A 13,416-nucleotide genomic window follows, 5' to 3' on the forward strand; every position below is an offset into this window, starting at 1 on the left:
GCATATTTAGAGTTTGAATAGCATGAAGTATTTTATACCTTTTTGTAACAAAACAAAACAAAAAAAAAAAAAAAAAAAAGAGAGAGATAATAATGTACAGTCCCTTTACAGGGGGCCAAGAAGACAGTAAGTTAAATTTTATTGTGTTATTCTGCATATGAATTGAACAGCCACAGGGAAGTTTTCATTGTGCTTATGCTGTCTAGAAGCAGACATTGCTGATACAAACTGCACTTTTAAGCTTATTCGTTCAAAAATTAATAGTTTCACAGTTACAGCTTTTAATGACAATCAATAATGCGATGAATTGCAGGGATAGATAAGTTGTTTTCTTGGCAAGGTAAAGGTAACCATGGTTACTGAAGACTTTCAGAACGCCTGAGCCTGGCTTGGCTTCTGGTTTCACTGTGAAAGTTCGATTTCTATAAATAGAAATCCCATAGATTTCTGCAGTTCCTACTATTATTATTATCAGAACATTTTGCTCATAATAAACTTGGAGTCCAGTGCCATGAGTCCCAGATGTTTCTCAACACATGTATGAAAAAAAAAAAAAATTGGGCCTGACTTATGATCTGATTAAATCTTAGCCAGGCATTTGGTCTCTCTGGAGCAGGATGTGTGGGAGATTGAGATGTGAAATATGTACTGCTTGCAGAAACATTTTCATCGTTGAATGTCCTCAGTGCCCTTCTTAACTATTTGTACATTCTTCAGCCTTTCAACAATTCCATAATTGGATTTCTTCAAACCTTCCCAATCGTGTTCTAATATGAAGATTTGAATGTAATTTATCAATAAAGTGTTCATCAGACTGAAGTAATAGGACACCAAAATAAACAGAAATTTAATCCCAGCAGAAAAGTAATGTTATTACTCAGGGGACATAACTTTGTTCATCTGAAGTGTTAGCCAAAGCCTGACTAATTGAATTGGTACTGCTGTTTAGTAGAAAAGGACCCTCTACCTAACTTTGAAATTTTTTTTATGCATGAGCTATGCTCCATGAGGTAGCATCAAAGACCTGTGTGATATTCTGTCTTTTCTTTGCTCCTTGCCTTGTCACTGGGCACTGCTAAAAAGTGCCTGGCTCTGTGCCTTCCCTTGGAGTAAATTGATGAGATCCCCCCTGATCCTTCTCTAGGCTGAGCAGTCCCAGCTCTCTCAGTCTTTCCTCACAGCAGATTCTGCAGTCTCTTCATTATCTTTGTGGCCCTTTTCTGTACTACTCCACTATGTCCAGGCCGTCCTTGTACTGGAAAGCCCAGAACTGGACACAGTACTTCTCAGGGCTCACCAGTGCTGAGCAAGGAGAAAGGGCCACGTCCCTGAACCTGCTGGCAGTGCTCCTAGTGCAGCCCAGGATACCATCGGGGTACTTCATCCTTTCTGTATATGAAATTCATAATTTATAGCTTACAATTGTGCTGTAAGACGTATTGTAAGACAGTATCTGTTTCTATTATAGTTTAGAGCTAAAATTTTAGAAGTTCTTGCAAGACATTCACTTGAATATGTCTGTGACAGCAGATGTTTATAAATGTTATGTGAAGTACAGCATTGGATCATAGAGCAGTTCTAGACTTCTTCTCCAGTAACACTGTTAATATTTTGTTGTGTTCCCAGGAAAATAAATTCTATCTCCTTGTTACAAGGCTATTTACATTCATAAAAGGTACCGTTTACTTAAATAAATAAATAAATAAATCTACCCCTCAGAAATATAAAATGAAAAATATTTTATCTTTCCTATGTAGAGAAAGATGGAAATTATGATTTAATCTAGCCAGGATGACTGAAGTATTGTAAACTTTTGTTTTCTAGTCACATACTCAAGTTTTTACAGTTAAGTGCTGACATATCAAAAGCTGCTAATCAAAATTTTATTTTCTTTCTCACGTCTAGTTTTCAAGAGTATTAAAAAACAGAGCTTGGCCTACCTTCAAGCAAGCTAAGTCAAAGATTTCACCACTTCACAGCAGTGATTTCTGTCCGACCAATTGCCATATCAATGTGATGGAAGTGTCTTACCCTAAAACCTCAACTTCTGTTGGGAGTGCCTTTGGTGTACAGTTAGACAGCAGAAAACATTCTTCTAATGAAAAAGAAAATAAAAACACTGATCAAGGTAAGCCAGTTGAGAATAGAGGAACTAATTCTAGTACTTCTGATACAGAATATTAAAATCTAAGTGGTTTAGGTTGATGTTTCAAATATTAAAATTAAGGACAAGCCTTTATGAAATCCTCCTGTTTTCAAGACTTAGATTTGTTTTGAAACATAATAAGGGCTAGTCATAATTTCACACCAACTTTTTCCTTAAATAGCTTGACTTTCATATGCAAAATAAAATGCAAAATTAAGTAATTACACGAAGTTTCAAGCAGGAATATTTCAAATTTTATTACATTTTGCAAACTTCAAAATTTATGTTAAAAAGGTATCAATGTAACTTCTTTGTATTATTCCCAGGTAAACTGAATCCCATGGTTTATGTTCAACATACCATTACTACTATGGCTGCCCCTTCAGGACAGTCTCTTGGCCAGCAAGAGGGCCATGGTCTGAGGTACCTCTTAAAAGAAGAAGATTTAGAAACACAAGATGTCTATCAGAAATTGCTGTTCAAATTACAGACTGCACTGAAAGAGGTGGAAACATGTGTCTGTCAGATAGATGAGTAAGTGAATGTTACCATCTGGACTTGCCTTTAATTTTTCCATTGAAGATACAGATAAATCTTGGTATCCCTTTTTTTGTAGTATGGGATTAATATTGACTACAGACAAAATTGTGATATAGCAAAATATTTAAGCGTAGCTAATTTTATATATATATATATATATATTTTTTGCTTTTTTTCCAGTGCACCTATTTTTTTTTTCCACATTAGTTTATAGCTTTTCTATAGAATGGACTAATAATTTTGAGGTGAGAGAAATATGAGGCCCACATGTCAACTAAAATTTCACTCAGAGTGGAAACAAAGGCCAGAGGTACAAAAATAACTCCTACGTAACTCATCAGATATTGTTAAATAGTCCTGAAGATGAATTTATAGGCAAAGTATTTTTCATCCTTAGGAAGATAATTTAATAGACATTTTTCAAAAACAAATTAGCCTTAATGAAGGACTCTAGGTCTAGAGAAAGCCACTCTTGAGTGATTAGGACACTTGTCTTGAAGGGACACCCAGAGTCACATCACAGTTTGTTCTAATTCAGGACAAGGATTTTAAACTTACTCTTCCAGTTTTGAGATAAGTGAGTTGACTGCTTGGGATGAAGGAGGATAATAGGTGTCTCAGTTTTGAAAGATCCCTTATGTAAATATCAGAAATGATTTCTTTTGAAAATATAAATTACATACATTTTTGAGTTTAAAAGTCATCTTTCATAAATTTAATGTCATTAAATTAATTAATGACATTAAATTAAATTAATGTCATTAAATGTCATAAATTTAAACAAGTGGTATGTCATTGCCTCTCCTGTTGTTTTGATGACTTTAAAACAATTTGTCCTTTCATAGTTATTTTTGAGTATTTTATTTTATTTTATTTTATTTTATTTTATTTTATTTCCGTAGTAGTAATGTAATAGTTACACAGTAATAAGTAAATGTAATGTATGGCTATACTTTAATAGGAATGAAAGTAAGTATAGTCTGATTATTTTTATTTATTTTTAAAGAAAGAGTTGCTTTATGTGCCTTTAAGTAGTTCTGCTAACTATCATGATGAAGTTAGTTAATTAAATTTAATGTGATTTCAGTGTTTGTGTGTGCTAAGAAAATGACTATCTACAAAGCCTGTATTGTCACTGCTCCTCAGGGAAGTCAGTAGATATATATATATGGAAGTTCAGTCAATATTTCAGGAAGCTCCAGCTACCAGTCTGTCACGCCTTTCCTTTCCACTCCCTTGAGCTAGTAATGTAAAAGCACATTAATTTATTAGCCTTTCCTTTGTACTCATGTATATCTACAGACATACATATGTCTACAGACACGCACGCATATTGTGTGTACATGTATAGCATATATCTATACATATTCATTCTGTGAGTCACACAGTTGTGAAAGTAAACACAAGGATTCACATTTTCTTCTTTCATAAAGTTCCAATACAGTGAACTTACAGTGAGTGGAGCGTGAGTAGGGTACACAAAGTTATTTAGCAAATTTACTTTTTACTATTTGTAAGATTAGCCTTCTCATGCTTTATTCCTCACAGACTTTGAGTGGACTGCTAGTGTATAACTGTTGTGGGGGAAAGCAGTTCTATACAGGCAATGGGATAGCCAAGGGACCTACTTGAAAGTGCTGAACAGGAAAGAGGGAAGCCAGGAATATCTGGGTGTGAGCAGTTAAGCAGTACATAGCGTATTGTATCAGAACACAGTTATAGCTACTAATTAACTTCTGAGAGAACTGTTAGGATTACTAAGAACAAAAGATAGAGTATCAAGGTAGAATAATGGAATAGCTGTGGTTTGATTAGAAATATTCATACTTCAACAGCTAAGAGCATATGCTTAAACATAATGATCTGTGAACTTTACATAGACTGTAGAACATCTGTTTTCTCTTGCAACATGGACAACAATGAAATTCATGTCTTTATTTCCTGAATTGCCTATTATAAGCAATGCTCATTCCTATAGTTTTCTCAGAAAAGGAAATAAGAACACAGTAGCACAATTCTAAATTTAAATGATAGAAATTGGGCTACTAAAAGACTATTTTGTACCTTTCATAATAGTGGCATTGAGAAACTATTGCTCCTTCATGTTACTAGATGTCTCTGCACTGTGCTGAGGTCAGCAATGGGCTGTTTCTCTACCCCCAAAATCTAGGTGTTTATTAATGTTATCTGTCCAACCTCTCCTATCTGTTACTGAAGGAAAGAGAACTAAAAAAGAAGTGTGTTTCACCTAAAGAGCAGGTCTTTAAGGGCTTGTGGATTATGGAAGAGGATATGTAAGAGACTATTGCGTACTGCTAGCATTATCTTCATAACATCCATCATGGCTCCTTGAATAAGTACTGATGGAGAGAAAAAGAGAAGTACACATAAAAAGACATTTGTTCCCTTCCCACAGCCTCTCAAAGCTCTACTGACTTCATTCAAGTAGCTTAATATTATCACAATATTTCTTTAGTACTGTTGCCAGATGCCCACCATTAACAGGAGGTGTTATGCAGGAATCAGTGCTTCTTCCGGTTGCTCTCTTATATTGTGACTTTGTTGTGTTGTTGGTTCACATGGACCAACATGCTCCCACGATCCCAGGTGTTTTTTTGAAAGATGTCCATTGGGAATATACAAGATGCTTGAACATTTTCCAATGTTTCCTCATTTTCCACTCAGGAGAGGTTGCATATTTTTTTTGTTACTGCGTGTGGATATCTATTTTTAATGCATAGACAGTCCATAATGGGTTTTAGTTTGTTTCTGACATACTTTTAGAATTGTGTTGAGTTTCATATAAGATTACTTCCACATATGAGGATTTTTTGGTGAAGTTTTAAATGTCTTGATTTAATGGAAATTTTATTCATGGTTAAAGGGACTTTCTGGTTACTGCTAATTACTGCTCATACACATGCTTCTTCTCTAAGATGTGTCTAAGATAATTTTTTTTGGGGTAGCCCATCTCCAAAGAAAGTATAAAGTTCATATTCTATACTTCAAAAAAAAGAAACGCTTTAGAAAATAAAAGTCTATTTAAGCATGATTACTTTTTTTTTTTTTTTTTTTTTTTTTTTTTTTTTTTTTAAGAGACCAGGTTTGGGTTTGTGTGTTTTAGACACCCTGTACTGGGTTTCTAAAAGCACTTCATTGACCTCAGGAGCTACCAGCACCAGAACTGTTATCCAGAACTGTTATCCAAAGTTCCAGCTTTCGTTCATGGTAGTTCAGGAAAAAAGTTTCCTTAGAAATGGAGCTTGCCTGCTGGGAGAAAGTGAAAAGCTCCCTTAGGAAAAGCTCCAGCTACTTTCATCAGTCTTTTACTGAGATCTTGGCAGCAGTGCCTAAACAGTCACATAAAAGAACAGGATATAATAGTCTGTCTGTGTCTTGACAAATAATTACTCAGGGGAAGATATTTTCACGAGCTGAAATTGCAATTCATTATGCTTGTTGTTTGTTTCTTACTCTCGCTTACTTTCTTGCAACAACAAAATCCACAAGAAGTTACTAGAATGTATCTACCCAATGACCATTTTGTTTTCCTAGAAATGGATGATAAGAGGAACATAAGAAAAAAAGAGAAGCATATATTAATCATTCTTATCTCACCTCATCTTCTAATAGACAGTGCTATATGGTCTTATTGGAATTGACCTTTTATTTTAAAGGCATGGTTAGAATGATCTGCCACGAATTTATTTAATCCCTTTTTGAACTCTTGTCGTATTTTGGTATTCAGAAAATTCTGTACTAATCAGTTTTACAAGTATGAAGAACTGACCCAAAATAAGTCTCTCTAGTGGATGCGTGGATTTAAAATCCAGTAGAATTATGGTTTGTTTTTTTTTTTTTGTAGATAATTTATCTACATTTTAGTTACAGTTCAGATCAGTACCTTTTCCTATATGTATTACAGAATGATAGAATATCCTGAGTTGGAAGGGACCCATTAGGATCATCAAATCCAACTCCTGGCACCGCACAGGTCTATCCAAAAATGTAAACAATGTGACTAAGTGCACATAGTCCAATTGCTTCTTAAATTCAGACATGCTTGGTGCAGGCTGTTCACTGGAGAGCCTGTTCCAGTGTGCGACCAAATGAATGACTTGGATTGGAAGGGACCTCAAAGATCATCTAGTTCCAACCCCCTTGCCATGGGCAGGGATGCCACCCAGTAGATCAGGGTGCCCAGGGCCTCGTCCAAACTGGCCTTGAATACCTCGAGGGACGGGGCATAAACAGCTTCTCTGGGCAACATGTACCTGTGCCTCACCACCCTCTGAGTGAAGAATTTCCTCCTAAGAAAGGAGATAATTTATCCTATGTAGGATAAATTGTCTCTGGTTAGCTTTTAGTAAAAGCGAGCTATACAAAAATGATGACAGACTTTGCTAGAAAGCTTTGTTTCCCATCCTTGTTTCCTTCAAGTGAATGTCAAACCCTATGTTAACATCTGTCACGTCATGATTTCAGTGAGACAGAGCTTGATATGCTGTTTGAGCTATGTGTTCATCGCTATACATTACACAAACAGCATTTTGGGTATAGTCTACCCTATTGCATTTCCAAGGTGTATGATTTCTTAATTTCTTGCCCTGACTCTGTGAGTCAGAAAACTGTGTGTTCTCAAAACTGTTGTGGTTGAACACTGTAGAAAATGTCCATGTTTTGTATGCAAAAATTCACTTGTCTGAGTCCAGAAACTGAAGCTTTCAAGAGCAGCTTAGAGTCATGTTGTTTTCTGGTAGATTCTTTGTGAAAGTAGTGGAGAAGACAATAGTTTGTTACTAGTGTAACTGTAGCTGAACAAAGTTAAGTAAATTGTCATTTTGTTAGGATTAAGAATGGGTGAGTTCCCCACCTTTCATAATGGATTGTGAGAAATTAGTGTAGAGGAAGGAATTCTGAATGCTACCTTTTAATAAAAATAAAAGCAGCATTTTTATTCACAAAAATATGCATCTCCTGTAGTTTCCCTTCAGAAGTAAAAATGTGTAACAATATCGTCTATGCATTTGGTCTGAATTTGGCAGTGTTGATCATTCTGACAGCTCCTAAGTTAAAACCCTGCTACTGTGTTTAAGTACTTAACAGAAAAAAAAAAAAAAAAAGCATAAATCAATGTCTTCTGATTTAATAAAAAAAAAAAAAAAAAAAAATACAATTTAGAAAGTAGTTTTAGCAAGAAAAATGTTGCCATACAAATACTAGTTTGAAAATGTTATTCTAACAGTGTTGGAGTGATAGAAATTAAAGCAGAAGTGTCTGTATTAGCTGTTCTGAACTTGAAAGTAAATTAGAGCATCTCATTACCAGTATGAATTAGCCATTCAAGAATATGAACCTTTTGCTTCCAATGTCTGTGAATATTCCAAATGCAGCAGTTTGTAATGTTCGCTGTTCTTGACTGGATGTCATTTTTGTGCTTTTCACATAAGCTTGTAGATTAATCATCACTTTTACTAGTGATTGTGACTTAGACACTTTGAATGTGAGGAAATACACAGGCATGTTAGTAACGATTCTTACATGTAATACGCCATAGTAAAATAGCTTGTGATGTAGGCTGTCATATCTGCTACAGTATTAATTAAGAAAATACATGTTTTTCACAAAGAAATATTTTCTTTGGTTTGTTTTCTTGATTTATGCTGACAAGTACATAGTTCATTCTTAAAAACAGTTCCTTTAATATAAAATGTGACTCCAAGTATTCAAGAATAGACTGTATTTCTTCCCCAAGTGGAATATTGCCTTCATACAGGATTGAATATTTAGTAATGCTGATGGGTTTCGTTGATTAAACTGTGATTGAATAAACTATTACAATTTTCAATAGCAGAATGTTCCACTTTCTTTCCTCGTTTCAAATAGATATGGACTGAATTAAGATACTCCCTTCACATATCTTAGAATAATATTTGAAGGATGTTGATGAGAAATAGCCTGTTGGTATCTCACTTCTGAAAAATATTAACATATCTTGATTTTTTTTTTTTTTGGTGTGTGTGTCTCACAGCCTTCTTTCTTCAATAACATATTCTCCCAAATCAGAACGTAACACGCCTGAGCCTTTAATACCAGCAGACAGTGATAATGAAAAGGGAGAAAGGAATGGGAAGAAAGTCTGTTTCAGTGTGACAGGTGATGAACAAGAAGATTCTGGTCATGATACCATCAGCAACAGGGATTCTTACAGGTAACTTTACCAATAATACTTTTGTTCATCTGTCAACCAAGTCAAGCCTGTGGGTTTGTATACTGTCAAGTGACTATGAAGAATATCAAAATATAATGATTCTGACATTTCTAACAGAAGAATAACTGTCATCAAGATGTGTTACAAGGTGTGTAAAATAAACTCTTTTTTGATCACAATTTAGTTATTAGATCTCAGTATCCTTTACCTTAATAGGATATCACAGCCAGAGCTGTAGGGCTTTTCTTTAGATTACTCATTTCATAACATACAGAAATGGTTATGATGCTCCCCAACAATAAGCCAAATATCTGCCATAGAAAGCTAGATGCCACAGCCATCGCTCTTGCTTATCTTAAGGAAAAAAAAATAATTCTCAACATATATTCATTATCTTCTTCCACTCAGTATTGTAGAATCATCCCACATCTAGAATTCATAATACATCACAATCTGTGAATTAAAATGCAAAGAATTTTGAAAAGGAAGGAGTAATTATAGCAAGCATAGGTCTTTATAAACACCACCTTCTGATGCTTAGAGAGAATTGGTTAATTACACTTGATATAAAATCTAAATTAAAATTTTAGCTGCAAGTAAAATAAGGCTTTATTATGTGTTCATTATCATGGTTCATTATTATGCTTGTGAAGTAGAATCTCACTAGGGTCATAGTTTTTCTACAGAACGCTGTGTTGCTGAGATCTTCTCTGTGTTGCTCTTTCATAAGCTAATATTTGATTACTGCAGAGTAGTTGATAGGAACTCTTTGTCAGAGTAGAAATAGAAATATAGGTATAAATTTAAACAGAAATAAATGTAGAGGTAATTTACACAGCTCAAGTCCATCTCATTCTAAGGATGGGGAAACCACAAGCAAAGTACAGTTGCATCTGAAGTATTTTTAGGGGTTTCTGCATGTCTGGGATATGTCAAACTCTAGTCTCCTGCACTTGCTTGGGTGGGCAGTACCACAGTTGACACTGAGTTTACATGTAGAGAAAAAAACATGTGAGTTAGGACATGACAGCTAATTGTTTAGAATATTTTATTTATTCTGATAGTAGTCATTTGTAGTCTGCTTTGGCTATTTAGGAATGATAAAATCTAGGATTTCATATGGAGAATAATCACAAAATCTGTGAGTTTAGAATATTTGGTAGAATGAGATTGGATTTGTTTGTTTGTTTAGGAACCACATCAGACAATATTTAAAATTTAGAGATCCCATTATGCCATAGTAACATTATAAGAACTTGTATGCTAATCTCAACTGTTAGAATGCCCTAATTCTCTGTTGTAGGGCCTCATTCTAAACCTTGCAGTACAACATGGTAAAAATGCAAAATGGTATAGCTAAGTAGTTATGTCTAATCTGTTTCTAATTTTCATGTTTTATTTTCTCATGCTTGGCACAATCCAGTTTTAAATAACCTTCATCTTCCCTTTGGAGATTTTAATATGTGAATAGAGTTAGTTAGAAAACATTCTTAATATCCGGCCAGAAATTCTTAATACTCCTTGGGACTGATCACCCTCTGTTAGGAACATGCTGTTACTGATGTCTTTTCACCTATTTATTGGATCTGATTGTAATAATGCTATATTGCTTCAATTAAACATTTTTTCCACTCACTTACCTAGCTGGCTACAAGGCCAAAATGTAAGTCAAAGCTAATAAAAGACAACTTCTATTGAAAAAAAAAAAAAAAAAAAAGTAGGGAATTTGTGGATGCATGAATAACTGCAGCAATATATATATGTGTATATATGTATACCTTGGAGTATAGTACACCTGATTCATAAAACCAGATCATTACATGTAAATATACTTTAGGTACATTTATACATTATCTTGGGTTCACTAGGGTTTTAAAGACTCCCTCTGCTGGATAATTACGCTAGCATTTCCTGCAGTGAAACTAAATGGTCTTCATGAATTGAATATATCATCCACCGTTGAATTTGAATTAAAATGAGGGCCTCAGGGCCTCATTCAACCTGGTCTTGAACACTCCAGGGATGGGGCATCCACAACCCCTCTGGGCATTTTTGAGAGGATGAGATGAATGAATAGAATATCTACAGCAGACAAAATAGCAGAAAAACAGACAAGTTTTAATCCCCATATCTCCTTAGTAGAGCAATACGGGTGAAACTTTGTATGCCTAAAAATTTGCACTGAAGTCATAGACATAAATGTACGAAGAACGGCTGAGGTCACTGGGCCTGTTCAGCCTGGAGAAGAGGAGGCTGAAGGGAGACCTCATCACAGTCTACAACTTCCTCGTAAGGGGGTGTCGAGAGGCAGGAGACCTTTTCTCCATTAACACCAGTGACAGGACCCGCGGGAACGGGGTTAAGCTGAGGCAGGGGAAATTTAGGCTTGACATCAGGAGGGGTTTCTTCACAGAGAGGGTGGTTGCACACTGGAACAGGCTCCCCAGGGAAGTGGTCACTGCACTGAGCCTGTCTGAATTTAAGAAGAGATTGGACTGTGCACTTAGTCACATGGTCTGAACTTTTGGGTAGACCTGTGCAGTGTCAAGAGTTGGACTTGATGATCCTTGAGGGTCCCTTCCAACTCAGGATATTCTATGATTCTGTGATTCTATACGTCTTTCATAGAATGAACAGTTGTAAAAAAAAAAAATGGGATTATAAACTATATTTTGGCTGGCAAGGAAAAGTAGTTTGTAATTTGAGTTTGATGGATTTGAAATTGATTAAATCTGTTCTAAATCTGTTATGGATTGTAGTTTGCAAGTCATAAACCAGAGTACTTCATCATGTTGTATTAGTTATGGACTAGGAGTACACTTTTTAAATGTGGAGTTACTAAACAGTTGGAGTCCACGGTATTAAAAACTGTCCCTCATGAAAGAAAATTTGGTTGTTTGAATTGAAAGTGTATATTTTCAGTCTGCAAGTACTTGTTCACATGCAAGGCGAAGGGAGACAACTGAATCATCTATTCCGGAAACCTTGCCCTCTGAGTTCTACTAGGATTGAAAATTACATGATAGCTGAAGTATAGGGATCTTTATTGTTGATAAATGATTGTAAAGACCATCTCATTATTAAAGTAAAAATGAGAAAAGGGAGAGAATGTTCATAACATTGATATAAAGCCTGTGTAAAAAGACATGACTTTTTTTTTTTTTTTTTTTTTTTCGTTTCGTTTTCCAAGTGATTGCAACAGCAACAGGAACTCCATTGCTTCCTTTACCAGCATTTGTAGCAGTCAATGCAGTTCTTACTTTCACAGTGATGAAATGGATTCAGGTATGTCTAGAAAAGTCAGCTATGAACCTGTCATCAGTTCCTTTTACTCAGTTATATTCTTTTCATTTGCCTGGCAGTTTTGTTGCTGCTTTTGTTTTAAAAATTGCTTCCTCCTTGGTAATAGAAGTGTATCATTTTGTTTCTGCCTAGCTAGTGCTGCACTTAAGACTCCTTCTGTGAAAGACAGCCAACATTCCAGCATCTCTGTAAATAGACTGAATTAGTTAGAGCTCTTAGAGTGGCTGCTTTTAACCGCTTTCATGCCCTGACCTTGACTTCGCATTATGTTGCACAGAGTAAGGAGCATTTTAGGTGAGTCTAGAATGCTCTCCCAGCCTGTGTCAGTGCTCAGAATGCAGGATACGGCTGTGTATGTTTGTAGGAAGGAATGTGAGACCACATAGAAGCACATTCTTGTTTATGCCATGACAAATTGAATTTAAATAAATGCAGCTGGTATTAGGACTGAGATGGGATTTCACTGCATAGAGTACAAGGTCATATACTCAGGGACTAATAATAAAAATGTTTGCTCCAAGCTGGGAGTTTATCATTTGGGAATGATTTAGGAACAGAAAGAACAGGGCATATTAGTTGAATTTGAGCCACCACTGAGACTTGGCCATAAAGAAGGCAAATTTTATTACTGGTCACATCAATTTTCAGTTGGGATAGGAAAGTATTAATGACATTATCCAAGGTATCTGAGATACCTTCTGAATAATGTAATTCTAGTCAGCTACTTTCAAGAATTGGAAAGACTGGAGCAGACACAGAGGAAAAGGATGAAGGACATAAACAACTGTTAATAACGTAGGAAACACAGGGTCTTTAACTTAGGATATGAATGAGTTAATATGTCCTAATGCAGCAACAAGATGAGGTACTGGGATGCCTAAAAGTATATCTCCGCTAGCCAAGTCCAAATACAGCATTCACGTTGATTAATTTTGTCACTCAGTGAAACTCCCACTCTCCCAATGACAGAATTTTCTCCTAGTTCCAAAACTAGCCTGGCTAACTCCAGATCAGGGCTCTTTGTCACTGTGCTCCATCTGTTACAATTAAAATCCTGTGTAGGGTTATAACTGCTGTCTGTAAGGACATTTAATGGAGCTAAAAAATAAAAAATAAAAAAAAAGCAAGGAGATAAAAGTGCTATTTAAGTGTTTCAGTGACATAAGAAAAATGAGTCTAGGTTGACCATGAATAAATTCGGGTTATAAATTATCAA

General features: G+C 35.4%; 1 protein-coding gene across 2 annotated transcripts in view; it reads left to right on the top strand.

Moving 5' to 3' along the window:
* The window catches only part of PREX2 (phosphatidylinositol-3,4,5-trisphosphate dependent Rac exchange factor 2), a 178,100-nt gene that overhangs the window by 100,179 nt on the left and 64,505 nt on the right, over nucleotides 1–13,416 (top strand). For both annotated transcript variants that reach the window (XM_032181378.1, XM_032181377.1), the window contains exons 24-27: nucleotides 1,906–2,128; nucleotides 2,473–2,680; nucleotides 8,718–8,897; nucleotides 12,088–12,182. In XM_032181378.1, coding sequence (XP_032037269.1) covers nucleotides 1,906–2,128; nucleotides 2,473–2,680; nucleotides 8,718–8,897; nucleotides 12,088–12,182 — 706 coding nt within the window. The remainder of the gene's footprint in view (nucleotides 1–1,905; nucleotides 2,129–2,472; nucleotides 2,681–8,717; nucleotides 8,898–12,087; nucleotides 12,183–13,416) is intronic.

The sequence above is a fragment of the Aythya fuligula genome, chromosome 2 (genome assembly GCF_009819795.1).
Source record: "Aythya fuligula isolate bAytFul2 chromosome 2, bAytFul2.pri, whole genome shotgun sequence".
Classification (NCBI taxonomy): domain Eukaryota; kingdom Metazoa; phylum Chordata; class Aves; order Anseriformes; family Anatidae; genus Aythya; species Aythya fuligula.